The sequence below is a fragment of the Cryptomeria japonica genome, chromosome 11 (assembly GCF_030272615.1).
Source record: "Cryptomeria japonica chromosome 11, Sugi_1.0, whole genome shotgun sequence".
In the NCBI taxonomy this organism is placed as follows: domain Eukaryota; kingdom Viridiplantae; phylum Streptophyta; class Pinopsida; order Cupressales; family Cupressaceae; genus Cryptomeria; species Cryptomeria japonica.
The window spans coordinates 521438517-521456523 of record NC_081415.1 but is presented as its reverse complement, the minus strand read 5'-3'; the positions used below and the strand labels follow the sequence as shown (position 1 = coordinate 521456523).

At 32.9% G+C, this 18007-nt stretch overlaps 2 protein-coding genes across 2 annotated transcripts; both read right to left on the bottom strand.

Moving 5' to 3' along the window:
* Positions 1 to 1823: 1823 nt before the first annotated feature.
* LOC131070510 (non-specific lipid-transfer protein 2) lies at positions 1824 to 2615 on the bottom strand. The gene is made up of 2 exons (XM_058006075.1): positions 2192 to 2615; positions 1824 to 2096 (listed from the first exon to the last, which is right to left on the bottom strand). Exons 1-2 carry the CDS (start codon positions 2551 to 2553, stop codon positions 2087 to 2089), a joined length of 372 nt encoding a protein of 123 aa, XP_057862058.1. The 5' UTR covers positions 2554 to 2615; the 3' UTR covers positions 1824 to 2086.
* Positions 2616 to 6863: 4248 nt separating this feature from the next.
* LOC131070509 (class V chitinase) lies at positions 6864 to 8292 on the bottom strand. Its single transcript, XM_058006074.2, has 2 exons — positions 7172 to 8292; positions 6864 to 7080 (listed from the first exon to the last, which is right to left on the bottom strand). Exons 1-2 carry the CDS (start codon positions 8244 to 8246, stop codon positions 7022 to 7024), a joined length of 1134 nt encoding a protein of 377 aa, XP_057862057.2. The 5' UTR covers positions 8247 to 8292; the 3' UTR covers positions 6864 to 7021.
* Between the last annotated feature and the right edge of the window lie 9715 nt (positions 8293 to 18007).

Here is an 18007-nt window from a genome sequence, read left to right as displayed (position 1 = left end):
AAATCCAAACCCACATGGAACACTTTCCCACACCTTTTATATGCCAGGAGACACTTGTATAATATTTCCTTACACCTCTACAATTATCATAATATTTGAATTTTCCCTTGCAATATTAGAAAATGGATTTAGTTAAAATTGATGTATTTTCATTAGTATTACACATCTTACATCTACCATAACTTACAACACTTATAGTTGTAAGATAATCTATCATAACTAACTAAAATTGGCTAATTATCTTCTATCCTCTCATAACCTGACTTAGGTGCCTAAATTAACATACAAGTATTCTTGACATGAAAATTTTCATAGGTGTCATAACATGTCAAAGAAATCCTTCCTAGTTATGGCTCTTAGATGTCATACAATCTATCATTCATTATAACATGTAATAAACTTTTACACATTGTGTAAGATGTCAACATAGTTTAGGAATCATTCCACCTCAAATGGGACAACTACTTCCTCATGTTATTAAAAATTCCATATCAACTTCTCCCTCGAATGACAAATCACCATGCCAACTGCCATAGGATGATAAATTAGTATGTTCATAAAAAATTATATCTTAGGAAAATATTTATATATACAATTAACTAAAATAATGGTAAAAGATGAGATAAATTAATTCCTAATAATAAGACTTGGGTATAATCCAAGAAGTAAAAAGATGATAGTGCTAAGAAGTGCTTTTGATGGATAATATTGTTCATCTCAACTTAAAATATTTTGGAAAGAGAATGACATTGCATCACATAAGAAAAATCTACCCTCCTTTCAAAACAATTGCATTATAGAGAGGATGAATATGTCATTGATACATAAGGATATAAATTTGTTACTTTCCCTAATTTGTAAACTATACCACATATTTGCATTGCTCATGTTTTTTCTTAGAGAAATTAAAACAACAGATAATTTGTTGTGAGAGAAGAAAATATCACACATCTATAGTGTTAATCTAGATGAGAGACAACTAAAATAAAGGAGATGTGCAAATGTATTGTATTTGTACAAGTGGTACATGGTACAAAAGTTAAGAACTTATAAATTTTGTAATGGTTTATATGCTATTTTTAATACTTACCAATTTATTTGATTGGTTGCAAAAAGATGATTATAGTAGATTATGCTTTTTTTTTAAAAACATTACACATTATTTAATTTAATTAGTTAAAAATATTTAACATTTCAAAGTATAATTATGGATGAAAAGAATAAAATAATTCCTTTACTTCGTAGCCTAGAATATACTTTAATTATTTTGATTTATTTTTTATGTGAACTTTCTGAATTCCTCTTTTTGAAATTCTACGTAGACATTTTTTTACAATATATATAGCTTATACATCTCATTATGTAATCAGCATTTTTTTTCATTTCACTATTAAGAACTTCAAAATATATTTATTTTATCAAATTTATTAAATGACATTATTTATATTGACAACTATATAAGATTTAATATTATCTAAATGGTATTTATTGTCATGAACTAGATATTATCATATGATTTAAAGTTTGATTTGTAAACTAATATATTCCACATGAATTCTTCAAATATTTTAGATATATCAATTTAAATTATCATAACACAACCTTTGAAAATCAATCATAAAATAATAACTAAATAATAAAGCATCCCAGAACAAATTAAAAATCCCAAATTATTTAAATTCTCACTGATTTTTATCAAAATTTAACTATTCTAAATAAACCCCTAACGCCAGTTAAATGCCATATTCAAGTTCTGGATCTAGTAGAAGTCGAAGAAACAAAAACAACGTACAATAGATCTCAAATAACATATGATATGATAATTTTTTTATTAATAACTGGAAAATAATACTAAAGAGGACAGTAGATCTTTGAAATGGCCGGATATAAATCCATTACAATCTTATTATAATATAGCTCTAGTTTTATTTAGGTAAAAGGGTACTAGAGACACAGAGTTTAAAGTAACACCTCCATTATACATCACAACCCTTTAAACGGTACTAATACGTAAGCGAAAGCTGAGTGCTGATAATATATATCTTATCTTAGGAAAGCCGAAAGCAGGAAATAGCTGTATTTCATTTCAAGGAATCCTGCAACAGACGAAACAACAAGAGCAATCAGTTCTTGTTCTTATGTAGTTCAAAAACCCTAAGAAACAACATAATAGGAGAGGTGGAGGAGTTACGTGGTGCAATTAATCTTTTTAGTGACAACATAGGTAAGTCGAATCCCACAGAGAGGAGCAAGGCTGGCCACAGCTTTGTCATTCAGTTTGAGATTGGTAGCGGAGTTCTTCAGACACTGGCAAATCTGCTGCCTCTCCTGTTGAGTGGCCCCCTGCTTATACACTCTGCGCACGCCTTGGCAGCATGGATCATTTATCCTTGGTAAGGGACTTCCTTTTGTCAGAAAGTTAGAGCAGGGAGTCAGATATTTGGAAGCTGTGTTGCAGTCAGCTGCTGCTCCTGATACTACCCATGAAACCCACATCAACAAAAACATGACCACCATCATATTCACACTATTCCACGGCTTTGCACTGCCCATCTCTCTTCTTCTTACAAAAGCCAATAAAAGACAGAATTTTTAACAGAAGTAGAGAACTAATCTAGCTGCGAGACAAGATGAAGGTTATGTACAAGAGCAATGTATTTATCGTGGAAAAAAGGGTAAGAGCTTACAATTTGTGTGATAGTGTACGTGCTTTCTTTGCCATTCGTTACCTACGGCTTTGGGCACTCACACTTTTGGGAGTCACTTGGAGTTTAAGCAATCAAAGCACTTAACTTATTGCCTTCATAGTAAATTACCGATTTTCCATAACTGGAAAAAGTTATTGACATTTTAGAATGCTTTTTTAACTCAGTTGAGGACTGTTACTTTGAATCAAGAGAGTATATTGCGGAAAGAATTGCAATGGGTAAACTTTTTCATGTTATATGATATTGTTACCATGTGGCATGACTTTATGGGGATATTCTCAATAAACTGCGTTGCCTTGTTGTAGGCAAGAAATTTTTACCATTAAGGATATGTTTCAAAGTTTAACAATGGCTTCAAAGTCATCCTTAACAATGGGAAGAAAGCCACACATTCGATTCCATTAACATTTTTAGCAATCATTAAAATCATAATTATTATTATGTTAAAAAATAAGCTTATTTATTATATATTTTTCTATTTAAGATGTATGTATGTATGTATGTATGTATGTATGTATGTATGTATGTATGTATGTATGTATGTATGTATGTATGTATGTATGTATGTATGTATGTATGTGAAATAAATTATAAAAACATAATTATTTTTTAATAATTGTAATGTTTTCATTAAAAACACTTCTATTGATTATAGAATATTTAACTAGAAGGATTACTATTGAATAGAAAATTAAGAGATCTATGCAACTTTTTATGCCTGATATCTTCAAACAAAATGAGGAGAAGCTTAAGAGTGAACCTCCTTAGTGCCATGAGAAGAATGGTTGTTTCCTCATCAACGCTCTTAAGGAGGAGATTGATCTTGTGAAGAAATGAAAGTCATAGGCACCTTGACAACCACACAAGGGGCACTTCCACAATGATTCAATAACACTCGTAAGTTGGAAACTTTATTTTCTTTAATCTGCAATAAAACATAGGTTTAGACTAAAAAAAAGAGTGGCGATCAATAGAAAAACTAGAAAAGATAGAAAATTTTCTATCCTAAAAACATGTTATATCTGAGTATCATGTAACATGTTTTATAAATGGTAAGATAGACATTATTCATATAGAAAGAGACATAGATGTAATCATTAAATGGTAGATTCATTCAACTATATGAAGGTATGGATGTTTTTTTATTGATATAAGGTTGATTTTTGATAGGGCCCAAACCCTAGAACAAAACTAGCAGGTTACCAAAAGGATAATGAGAAATAGAGGAAAATAAACAAAGGATTGGAACAACACACCAACCAACTTGTAGGGCAGGAATCCCACAATGAAATTGTAACAATCAACTACAACAAGGAATTAAACCCAAAAAATAAATTAAAACTCGATTTGGGACCCAACTTCACTCCCAAAGGAACTACCTAAGAGGGAGAGACCTTGAAAGAATGACTTTAATTCTTACTTCTTGTAGACCTTAAAAGAATGACTTTTACTCTTAAGCTGGACAATTGTCCAAGAAGTAGTATCATCACAAGTTGAAATTTTGATAGCATGGGAGGAGGCACCATCAAAACGAACTTAAGGGAATACACCCAAGCAATAAATAGGAAAAGAGTGAGAGACCTCTTTCAACAGGATTTGAGTACCAAGGACAACAAAAGCAAGGGGAGAACTACAAAATCCATAATGTAACCCGAAGGCAAAAAAAGAGGACACAACATCTAATGCATGCAGACTAACTGAAGTAGTAAAAGAAGGGGTCACCAAATCAATAGAACCATCCAAACAATCATCTGAGTCATCAGAAAATATTTTGAGATGGCTCAATAGAGCATTCTTCCACTAGGTAGAGGAAGACCTAAGAAAAGAGCCACAGAGGCAGGCAAAGGCCAAATGTTTAGTATCAAAATGACATTTATAAAAAATAAAATGAATACCCTCTTAATTGATCATGTAACTCCATTGAAACTCATTCAGCTGAAGAAAAGTATCACCTAGTAAAGGCTTCAACAAATTTATATCCACAAGGATATGACTAAAGGAAGTATGAAATAAATTACTAGTATCTAGGTCCACCTTAAGGAAATAGCCCAAAGAACTATGAATAACTTCATAAGATTACTTACTCCAAAACTATAGGGAAACAAAGGGGAATCTTACTTAGATAAGGAAAATATCAACAGGCTCTTTTAACGAGTTAAGGAGAGTGTCTAGGGGTGAAGAGAGATTTTGAGAATCACATTTCTAGTCCCCCACATCAAGAATAGCTTCTAGATCTTCACGAGAGGCAAAATAAACAACAAAGAACCTAAGAGATTAATGGTAAATTAACATCTTACCCTCAACCACAAGAGTTTAGTGCATAGGGATCAACTTATACAAGTTCAAAAGTGTTCAACAAAGATAGCTAAACCTACAAATCAAACTTTTTAATCAGGAAATGAGATATTGTTAACCACCTGTTGGCCTAAAACCACCATAGGAGTTGTGAGACACCGAGGATGCATTTATAGCCTACACTAGAATTCACAAGAGGAACAACCCTAGAAGGAGTTCGGAAGTACTTATTATATATCAAATTGTAAAATCCATATTGAGATACAAAACTATGCATAAAAGATAAAAGAAACAACAAGTGTCTCACCCACAAGTCCCTTATTGCTCCAATGATGAATGTGTTCAAGTGTGCATGAAGAAATAGATGTAAGATGCTCAAAACATTTGATAACATGCATTTATGCTCAAAAGGGCTTTTAAAACCAATTTGAATATGACGAGGATGGAGAATCAAAGATTGAGATTGATTTAGGATATTAATGGAGGGGATCAATTCAAAGGATTGGAAGTGAGGAGGTCCATCATCCAAGGAATTTAAGAGGCCAATGTTTTTCTAGAGAAAATAAAGGGTGAGAATCAATTTTTTTTTTGTGAGAAGGATTATTTTTTGAGAAATTTAAGGGTAGGAATTTAAAAAGTTCTATTTTGGAAATACAATTTTTTTTTGAGATCCCTTATTTGGTTGGAGTCATTTTCAATCTTTATATTTGAGAAAGATTGTCTTGATTAACCATGATTTAGATTATGGAAATGATTAACTAGTTCAAATAAAAAAAGGGTTCTCAGGAATGATTATTAGAGAGGATGAAATTTAGGTATTAGATATATGCTTATTATGTATTGGTGAAAAATGTACAATTGATTAAAGGTTGGAGCCCTTAGACTAATTCTAATAGATTATTAAATAATTCAGATTGTAAATTTTTTGTAGTTTCTTTATTCAGACTATTAAATGATTTAAATTGTAAGTTTTTTTAGTTTCTTTATTCTCTTCTTTTAATTATAGATTAATGTATTAATTATTACTTCTATACTTATTTGTTTTTCTTTTCAAAATTGTGATTATATATATAAAACTAGCCGTTTCTGACCACGTTGTCATTGTCGTTGCTGTTTCGTTTCTTGCTTCTGATAACATAGATACAATGTCAATCAAATAAGCACACAGTTTTAAGCGAGAAGAATTTACTATCTAATGTTTATCTTGTCATTAAAAAATATTAACTCGTACAGATCGGCATTAAATTCCAATCCTTGTCTGCTACGGTTGGATCCATTATATCTCTGAAAAGAAGATGCGGAAATTTATCTATATCTTCCAATCGTTTGTTGAGGGAAAGCAAAATGTCAATAAAATAAAGTAGCTAAGCCAAACAAGAAAGCCATTACGCCATCATCTATGCGTGTAGCCCCCTCTCTGCTCACGCTTCTTTAATTAAAAAATAAATAGATCTTTATTCAACACTCTCAAAACAACACATGACCAAATTGCTTCTCTCTCGTGAATACCTTTTAATAATCCATTGTCGTTTCCAGATGAGATAATATGGAAGCTAGCTACCTCGGTGGTGCTTTAAATCTTGCCTACGCCAGATACCCAGTGACCATATACCTACTTACATTATGTGGTTGTGTTATATGTTTATTTATTTATATTATGGATACGTCATTTATAAACAAAACAGAAGAAATCAAGAGTCTAATTTGATGATACCACACATATTACTATAAAATAATAGTAAGACGGATGATAATATTAGTAAAGAAACCTCTGCAACTAGTATCTGAAGATATGATCGATGAGGTGGAGATGAGAACGGATATCTCAGCTTTTAGTTTTTTGTTTTAATAAAACAGGCAGATATGATAAGCTTTGATTTAGATATAACTGAGATCGTAAAAAACTAATAAACAAATGCGAAGTAAAAATTTATTGATAAAGTTTCTGATAAACTCTTGGACATGTCCCTTCAACAGTGCATTGAGAAGGTTGTAAATTGCTGCCCATTTTTTCATTTTTACCACAAGGAAGAAAAACTATCCCCACTGAGCCGATACTGATCCATTGCATTTGATGCTGCAGAAATATGCAAATTCCACAATCAAAACTAGTTCAACAATGAAAGCTCATCATTCAACAAATTTAAAGACAGAAGCAGAAGACCTACCTGCGGTGGAGAGAGCCCAATTGCTATCCTGGACGACGTTCCAGAAGAAATACCCCAACAAGCCTTTCTGTTTGGCATACTCCACTTTGGCTCTAACAGATTGTTCGTTGTCGAATCCAATCCATACAAGCCCAGCATAACAATAAGCCGACACTGTGGTAGTGTCATAAACCTCGGTTGCGGCGTTGTTACTAATAAAATCCTTAATTTGGGCAAAGGTATATACATCGGGGTTCCCTGGACCGCTGGCCTCGGCTCCTATTCCCACATTTGCTGTGCTCTTCAGCGTCCATGAGTATCCATACATGGGCATCCCCACTAAAATTTTCTGCCCAGAGAGGCCTGCATTCAACCAAGACTCCACGCCATAGCTGGTGCTGAATTTCGAGTTGGGATCGTACAGAGCTGCGTGCTCTCCCGTCTTGTTGATCTGAGTTGGGATGACAAAATCGTAGGTCATAATGTTAACCCAGTCCAGATTGGCAGTTATAGAATCGATCGGATATTGTCTAACTATGCCCCACTGAAAGAACTGGTTTGAGAAATAGACAGCAGCGCTGAGCAGCAGGGGATCGTTACCGGAGGTTCCAGACTCGTCCACTACTGCAGCTTTCCATTCGGTGAACAGCTGCCCCCAGTTTTCCATGTCCGCCAGAGTTTGTGGGTATTCCCAGTCGAGATCGAGCCCGTGGAATGAATATTGCCTGGCCAGAGATATGGCCGAGTCGATGAACTTTTTGCGCAGTGAAGAATCGGCAGCCATTGTGGAGAAGTCGTTCATGTTGGAATTTCCTCCGCCGATGGAAAGCAAGGTTTTCACTGAGGGATTACTGTTCTGCACTGTGGTGGTGAAGAGTGCGATGCTTTCCTGATTCCCTGCAGAGATGGTGACCTCAAATGTTTCATTACTGAGATCTGCGAAAGCGTAGAGGAGATGGGTGTAGAGAGAGGCATTTACAGAGGAGAGAGGGAAATAAGAATAGCTGTATGCTGGCCAGTACCCAACTTTCACCGCAATGGCTGTGGGACAAATTAACATGATGCTGATTAGGAGGACCTGCAATTCGCGCTCCATTATTGCCTGGCACAGACAAGGTAACAAAATTCTCTATAATTGTAGTTAGGTTAGACATGGGATTATTTTTTTGGCCGATAGGCAACTCCCTTTTTATCGTGGACATACAAGCCCTAATTTCACCTGCCATGTAAATGTGGACAAACTTGGTCAACGATATTTAGATTAGATGGATTCTACTTAGCTTGGGTAGATAGCCAAAATTTGGGTGAAGGCGACCCTGCAGGCCACGTAAAGTCAATGAACTAAAATAAAAGAGTCAGATTTGCTTCATTCGTCACCTAAACCTAATTTCATCCTCTTGTTCAATCATTTGTTGGCTTCTTGAATATGGCAATGGCCAAGGTCATCACCTTTCACCATAATCAGATACCTTTCTTGCTCTGCAAGATTGGGCTGCCACGTCCTCTCTTTGAAACCCTCTAGTCTGCTTTGTTTTCCATTAAATTTATCCTGCTCATGCAAACAGAATACTGAGCAGTAACTAATTTAATCTTTTAAATATAGAAAAAACAAATGGTATTTTGGCCGTGGCTTACGTTAAGAAGAACTAAGACGATATGGAGGAATGTCTGTCTGGAAGAAAATTGCAAAAGCCCTCTATTGAAAACATTGTACACTGTGGCAAAGAAATATTACAGATGCGACCACTTTAACTAACCTAGTGGACGCCTTATTTCCCAATAATATCACTTGTAAATTATCCAAATATCTCACACTCCCATTCACTAGTACGATAGTTATATTGTGTAGCACAAGCTACAATTACGTAGCCATTGGAAAATGTGGGACTTCCCCTAGATTTTTCTCGTACAAAAATACAGATGTTGCCTTCAAAGATATCAGTGAGGAGTCAGGGCAAAGCACTCGATTCAAAATTGGTGATATTTTTTTTAAAGAGGAATGTTGCTTGTAGGCATTAGATTATTTTTTGTCTTATTAGGATAATTATCATTTTATAGGAGATTATACATTCTATATAGATAGGTAATCCTTTTTTTTCTTTCATATGTGGGACCTATTCTTTATATGGAGTTTGGTCTTCTCATTCTATTTTGAAAGCACTTTTGTTTCAATAGATTTTATTTTTTTCTTCTTGTGTGAAAGATTGCATTTGTACATGAATATCTAACATGACCTAGTAGGTGTTCCACTTAAGTTACACTTAAGGACAAGTGTTAGTGTAAATAAGGATATTGCTTAACTAGTTCAAGTATTAGGTCTCTTTCACATCTTATCACTTAAACTTACTTAGGGTACACATAAGATACTTATCACTTTATATCTCATAGTTTAAGATTGAGGCACTTATCATAATCTTATGATATCATATGCCTCATCTTAACCTATATAACCAAAAAATTCCCTATATAATCTAATCCAAATTTCTTGATAGCCATTGAAACATTTTTTATTTATTTTTTCTCTTTTAACTAAAAATCCATATTAATAAATCCTTCAATAAATAAAGCATAATAATTGGAATCATGTTATTACAAGCTCAATCAAAAGATCATTCACAAGTGGAAGATTGTGTGAAGGCTGATGGATTCCAACATTCTTTTATGAGTTTCATTCAAAGTTTGTATATATGACTTAACAAAAATAATAAATAAACTTTTAAATGTCTAGTGATATGTAATTCAAATAAAAAATTTGTTGTAATTTGGAAGTATTTTCTTTATTTGATATATTACATTCATTTTTGTATTAGCATTAACAATAGTTTTCATTTATCTCGACGTAGATATAATTCTTCACACATATAAACCATTTTCCTTTTCCAACCAAAGTTACTCCCACTATAATCCAGATAATCTTTTATCTTTGCATAATTTTGTGGAGGGTTGCCTTCTTGGAGTCTAATCACACCTACCACACTTATTAATTTCCCCATAGACTCTTCCTCTCACTATTTGATGTCCTCTACATCCCCCTTGTCAACTTTTGTAGGATAGATTTGAAATACATAATTTGGATTGTAATGCATTTCTTGTTTTCTCCACCATTGTATAATTAAAAGCATTTAATATTTTGTGTTTTCCATCCTTCATTGGATATATTTTAGAAGAGTCTAGAAGTATCATAGGAGAAAGAATAGGTTCATTGCAAGAACATAATAGTTTTGGAGTGTAAGAGACTAAGAAGAGAAAAAAAAGAGAAGAGAGAAGAGGTCTTGCAACTGTAATATATTCATCATTGCCAGGAACAAGGTAGCTTTGTTATTTATAGTTTTTGTTCTTAATGTTAAAGTTTATATGGTTGTAGCAACAAAAAGAATAGAAAGGATGGGGGATGTATGGTTTTTTGTTCTTTGACCGAAATTAAAAAGAGCAACAACTCTTCTTTATGGATTAGACTTGTTTATTTTCAATATATATGAATACATAAAATTTTCAGTTTAAATTTGCTTTTATTTATGTTATTTGCAACTTGTTTCACGTTCTCTATTTTTACTCTACCTCTATCCATTAGTTGTATCAGAGTTGAAGGTTACAAAATTTGAAGTTTTTCAAGGAATATAAATGTTGCCAACACAGTCTCCAAGCTAAAAATGGCATCTACATCGGGAACAAGTATCACAAATGCACAAATTTCATAGCTTAATGATAAAAACTATAATTATTGGGAAATAACAATGAAGGATTTATTTAGTTCACAAGATTATGGGAGTTTATAGAGAATGGCTACTTAGAACTACCTAACGCAACAACATACAATGCCTTCAATAAAGTAGAGAAATATTTGCTTAATGAGAAGTTGAAAAAGGATTCAAAAGCTCCTTTTTACATTTGTCAAGGAGTGCATGAGAGCATTTTTACAAGGATTGCAACAACAACAATTTCAAAGAAATAATTTGATTCTCCCCAAACTACCTACCAAGGAATGACTAAGGTGAAGATAACTAAGCTGCAAATGCTAAGAAGGGATTTTGAGACCATTTACATGAAAGAATCAAGTATAGTAGACTCATTATTCACTCAAATAATTGGATTGGTAAATCAAATTAGATCTAATGGTGAAACTCTTGATGAGAGTAGAGTGGTTGAAAAGGATTTTGAGATGTTTTTCTATAAGGTTCAAATCTATTGTGGTCTCCATAGAAAAAATAAATAATATTTCATAATTTTTAGTTGATGAGATACATGCATCACTTATTTCTCATGAAGATAGAGTATTGAGTATGTCAACAAATTTATGTTTGGGGCATTATTTCAAGACACAAGTGTTAATAGCCATGGTAGAGGCAAGGTAAGATCAAATTTCAGAGGCAAGGAAAGAAACTCATATAGAGGCAGAACAAGTAACCCATGAAACTTAAGTGGAAGTGGAAAACAACAAACATTAACCCAAAATTAACCTCAAGACCAAAGGTATGATAGATACTCAATTCAATGTCATAATTTCAAGAAATTTGTACATTATTTAAACTAATGTAGAAAGAAATGATACGATTCTAGACAAAAAAGTGTAAATTTTACCAAAAAAAACCAAAATTAGGACAATATATTCATATCTTGCAATGTTGCACAAGAAGATGAGAAGGATGTATGGCTTTTAGACTCAATTTGTAGCAATCATATGACTTGGAACTTGAAATATTTTGTAGCATGGATGAAAGTGTAAACTTGGATTTTATATTGGGGAATGATAACAAAGTTTTAGTTATGGGTAAAGGAAGTGTCAACATTCAACCAAAAAGGGGGAGGAAAAGTTTATTCAAATGTGTATTTTGTTTCTTCCTTGAAGCATAACTTAATGAGTATAGGGAAGCTTATAGAAAAGGGGTATATAATATTTTTTAAGAATAAAGAATGTACAATTTTAGAAAAAATTTCAAGTAATTAGCTTATAGCCAAGGTCCAAATGAGAAACAATTAAATGTTTCCCCTAAGGCAAAAACCATATTTGAAGGTAGAATTTTCTTAGGTGTGCCCTTCAACAAATTGACACGTTAATAAGGAGAAAACTATAAAAACTAATAAGGTAATATTTCAAGAAGAAATGGAAGACGAAAATTGGTTATGGAATCTATGATTTGGAGATTTAAACTTTGGAAGCTTAAACCTATTGTATAAAATAATAATAATGAATGGATTGCCACTAATAGAAAATCTATGTAGAATATGTGAAGGTTGTATCTTGGGTAAACAACATAGGGAATCATTTCTAGTAGGAAAGTCAATAAAGGCAAAATAACCATTGGATATTGTTCATTCAAATTTGTGTGGAGCAATGAAAACACACTCAAGATCAGTGGAAGCTGCTACTTCTTGAGATTCATTAATGATTTCACAAGAAAGACATGGGTATATTTTTTGAAACATAAGCATGAAGTGTTTGATTATTTTCATCAATTCAAGGCTCTTGTTGGGAAGAAAAGTGGAAATAACATCAAAGCATTAAGAAAAAATAGAGGTCGTGAATACATTTCAAATGACTTCATAAAATCTTGCAAGAACCATAGAATCCACAAGAAATTTACCACTAGATACACCCCTCAAAAAATGGTGTAGCTAAAAGGAATAATAGGACAATAATATAAATGTCAAGAAGCATGTTGAAGGAAAAAAACTTTTCAAATGAGTATTGGGCTGAAATTGTATCATGTGAAGCATATATAATGAATAGATGTCCCATTAAAAGTGTAATCAATATGATTTTTGAAGAAGCATGAAGTGAAAGAAAACATAATATGAAAATATGAAAATATTTAGATGTGTGGCATATAATTTTTTTTTGTCTTAGATGCCATTTAAATTAATTGAAATATTGAGCAATATATCATTTTTCTCTTTTCCTATGATTCTGAATTTCATGTATTAGTAATGTCTACTTCATAGTCACAACTGCAATAATAATTAATTTTAGTCAGTTCTTATACATATATTTGATTAATATGATATCATAATGTCCATCATTCAACTCGCATCTAAGTTTATTACCAAAATCCTTGAAAGATCTGGTAAGGAAATATTTTGATTTACAAACCTTGAACAATTCTTCATGCAAAGATTGATAGCATACTTGTGTATCTTAGTCTTTTTCCTAGTCCACATGCATCAAGTTAACTTTTATTTTACTCAATTTATGGAAATCTTTAGGCTAAGGTAAATATATACTAAACATGAAAGTAAATTAAACTAGTCACCTTAACTTTAGATAATGTTGTCGACAATGCCTACGCAGGAAATGTTGTCAAATCAATTGTGCATAGTAAAATAACTTGGGAAATGTAGTACTAAAATTCTTAGGTGAAATGATTAAAAGAGAATATATCATGTGTTACTAAAGAATAATTGTTGTAGTTGGTATTTCTAGGGGAAATATCACAAGATAGCTGAAATTAACTTCACCTATTTTTAAAACTATGAAAGGTAATTTTAGATTCAAAACCTCATTTTACTTTTAAGCAATAAAAAAAATTAATAATTAAGAACATGGAAAGGCAAGTTAAAAAGTTCCAAATTTCTCAAGGGAAAACTATTGGTTTTGACCTTGTTTTGGTGTGCATTAATAAAAAGATTTTCATTTTAATTTTTGAAAAACGTGATTCAGGCTTGTGTAGATATTTAAGAAAATACTTTTTTTTTCATTTTGTCATTAACTTATATTTTTAAAGTTTAAAACACTAATATGTATTTATTAGTAACATTCAATTTGAGAAATGGTGGAGGATAATTTCAATTTGCAGCAGGCAAGTGTTAGACAGTTCAAATAACCCGAAGACAACTAAGGGGGGGTTTGAATCAGTTGTCACATATTACCAGAACCTTAAGCAATTAAACCTTTAATACCGGAACCCTAAACATTAATACCAGAATGCTTAAACCAAATACTGAAATAGAAGTTAAAACAATTAAGCATAAACAGTAATCACAGAATAAATACCATCCACATGACACCAAGATTTATATGTGGAAAAACTGATAAAGGGAAGAACCACGATGGGAAGCCTACCCACAGTTAGATAAAACTTCTATAGTTAGTATGTGAATTACAATTGAGGGGTCTACACTTGCAGGAAAGCCAAAAACCTAGAGCACACTGATCATCACAAAAGCAGTCTCACTGACTACATAGAAATCCAGACTACAATTTGGAGAAATGTTGAACTACAAAGATATCATCTCATATGCCTGAGTACAATTCCGGTTAAGCTCAATACTGGAGGACTAAATCCTCTTACAAAAACTCAATTCAATATTCAATGATTGACCAAATCCTCTACCTGAATGATATTACATTTTTCGCACATCACATCCATATCCCATACCCATATATCATCTACAATGAGATCTTACATCTATATATACAAACCCTCGACCATAAACAATCATGTCGGCCACCAGACAATAAACCAATTACATAATTATAAAACATGTTGGCCTTAGACCAAACAAATAATATCCAACACATAAGACATCCTAGAAACCCATCGGGAGGTCCAATCCACACGCTACATTAAATCGACCCATAACCTAGATCGACCACGACCCAATGTAGGTTCATACGATAAAGAAATGATTTCTATCCACCAAGTCTTGAACATGATCACCAACAACATCATGAAACTCCAGTAGAAGTTGCACCAACATCACTTGTACATATCATCAAAGAGTGTCAACAAAAACTTTGTCAGAACTGCAAGCCAAGATTCCTAAGCAAACTAGATAGCATATGATCACCAAACCAAAACCAACTAACTAAATATGAACATGAGTATCATGAATATGCCAATTCCATAACCAAACTATACTAGAGCCTACCGGATCATGCCGGATCCAAACCAACCACAAACTACTCAACCTACCAGGACCAGAAGGGTGTTGGTAAAGCATCCAAACATCTACAGTTGACATCAATGAAAAAACATCAATGAAACACATAATCAATTCCACCAAATGGCCAACAATCTCTCCCTTTGGAATTGATAGCAACACTAGATGTGAAAAATATCTAAGTACCAAGAAATGCCAAATAAGTCTTCCCCAATGGAAGACAACCAGCAATCTCCCATTTAGAGATATAGCAATGGAGTTCTGAAACAAAGACCAAACTCCCCCTGTGAATAATATCTCTATAAAGCTCTGAATTATACATATATCTCTCCCCTTAATATATACAAATCTTAAGTTTTTCTTTTTCACATCAATATCTCTCCCCCTTTGACATCAATACCATAAATTAGACAAAAATATCAAAGCAAAAACATAAAACACTGAATTAGAAAGCTGACTACTCCCCCTGAGCAATAGCATCCCCACATCAATGCCAAAATGTATAACATATTTGATAATGCATACCGGATTGATGCCAAACCGCATCAATCAAGTCTCTATCGGAGGGGCATAAACCAACAATATGTCTCTCAGGTGCTCAAATGATTCTTTAGGCAAATGTTTAGTGAAGATATCTGCAATCTTCTCTTTAGTGTTCACATAAATCAATCTAACTTCATTTGCTTCCACCTTTTCCTTCAAAAAGTTTTTACTTGATAGATATGTGCTTTGTCTTAGAATGAAATACCATATTCTTTGATATGCCAATAGCAACAAAGTTATCATAGTGAATAACTACGGGTGCATCACAATCCACCTTTATATCCTTCAACATTTTCTTCATCCATAGAACCTATGTACAGTTAGTAGCAACAACAACATACTTAGCTTCAACAGTAGATAATGAAGTACATGATTATTTCTTGCCGATCCAGGAAACAAGCTTCTTTCCAAGAAAGAAAGCTCCACTGGAAGTACTTTTTTGGTCATCAACATCTCCAGCCCAATCAACATCTGTATATGCAAATAAAGTAAAGTCATCATCCTTAGGGTACCACAAACCATATTATGATGTACCTTGCAAGTATCTAAAAATCCTTTTCACTACACTCTCATGGTTTTCTCTAGGATCACTCTGAAATCTTGATACAATACAAATAGCATTCATTATGTCAGGCCTAGTTTGAGTCAAATAAAGAAAACCTCTAATCATAGATTTGTATCTTATAGGATTTACCGGTGTAGAAGCATATTTTCTTGTCAATTTCTCACTTGTAACCATAGCAGTACTTACCAGTTTAGAATCTCCTATACTAAATTTCTTCAACAATTCCCTAGCATACTTAGTTTGACTGATGAAAATACCTTTGTTAGTCTGAGTAATCTGCAAATGTAAGAAAAATTTCATTTCCCCAATCATAGACATTTCAAATTCTTTCTCCATATTAGTAGAAAATTCCATGCATAACATATCTTCACCTTCAAAAATAATGTCATCAACAAATACTTCAATAATTAGTATATCATCCTTAGTGATCTTATAATATAAATTACTGCTAGCATTACCCTTAGTAAAACAAAGCTTCAAAATATATTTATCCAACCTTGCATACCAAGCTCTAGGTGCTTGTTTTAATCCATATAAAGCTTTCATTAACCTGCAAACTATGTTTGTATCATTTGATAGTGAAAAAACATCACGTTGCTCAATATAAACTTCATCATCAAGATCCCCATTAAAAAATACACACTTAACATCCATCTAATAAGCCTTGTAGTATTTATGGGCAACATAGGCAAGAAATAATCTTACAGCTTCAATCCTAGCTACAAGAGAAAAAGTCTCTCCATAATCAATTCCTTCCTTTTGAGAATATCTTTTACATACCAATCTAGCCTTATTCCTTACAACTTGACCATCCTCATTCAATTTATTCCTAAAAATCATTTATTTCCAATAACATTCTTATTTTTAGGCCAGGGAACCAAAGTCCATGTGTTATTCTTTTCTAGCTGATCTAATTCTTCTTCCATAGCTTTCAACCAATATTCATCTTTGCATGCCTCAATTACTGATACCGGTTCAACTTGTGAAATTAAATATACCTCATTAGTTGCTAGTCTTTTTCTTGTCAGTAGTCCATTGTTCTTATCCCCAATGATCTGATCTTCTGAATGATTCAATCTCACATACCTAGGAGTCTTCTAACTCTCTGTTCATCTTCTCGGTTCTTCAGTTATTGAAGATTTTTATGATATTGTCGGAGTAATTGGTTCAACACCCTGTTCTGGTAAAGGTGCTACTAGTTTAGATATGATCATTTCCACCACCGATTCCTTCTCATAAACTTTGATTTGACCTCTATTCAGCTCATCCACTTTGACATTAGCACTCTCCACAATTCTTCGCAATCTCTTATTATAACATCTATATGCTTTCCTTTTATTAGAATAACCAAGAAATATGCCTTCATCACATCTAGGATCAAATTTGCCAATGATATCATCTCTCCTGATATAAAATTTACTACCAAAGATTCTGAAATACTTAACTTTAAGTGTATTGCCAAACCATAATTCATAAGGTGTCTTACCAGTTTCTCCTTTGATATGTACTCTGTTGAATGTATAAACCATTGTGCTCACTGCTTCTCTCTAGTAGATATGAGGTAGAATAGATTCCATCATCATTGTTCTAGCAGCATCCAAGATAGTTCCATTCTTCATTTCCACAACTCCATTTTGTTGAGGTGTCCAGGGAGCGGAAAAATGTCTTCTTATACCACACTTTTCACAAAAGTTATTAAACTCACCGGATTTGAATTCTCCACCATGATCTGACCTCAAACATTTAATCTTCAATCCTAGCTCAGTTTTTACTTTAGCCTTAAATGATTTTAAACTTTTCAAATGCTTTAGATTTTTCCTTTAGAAAAGTAACCCACATCATTCTAGAATAATAATCAATGATTAACATAA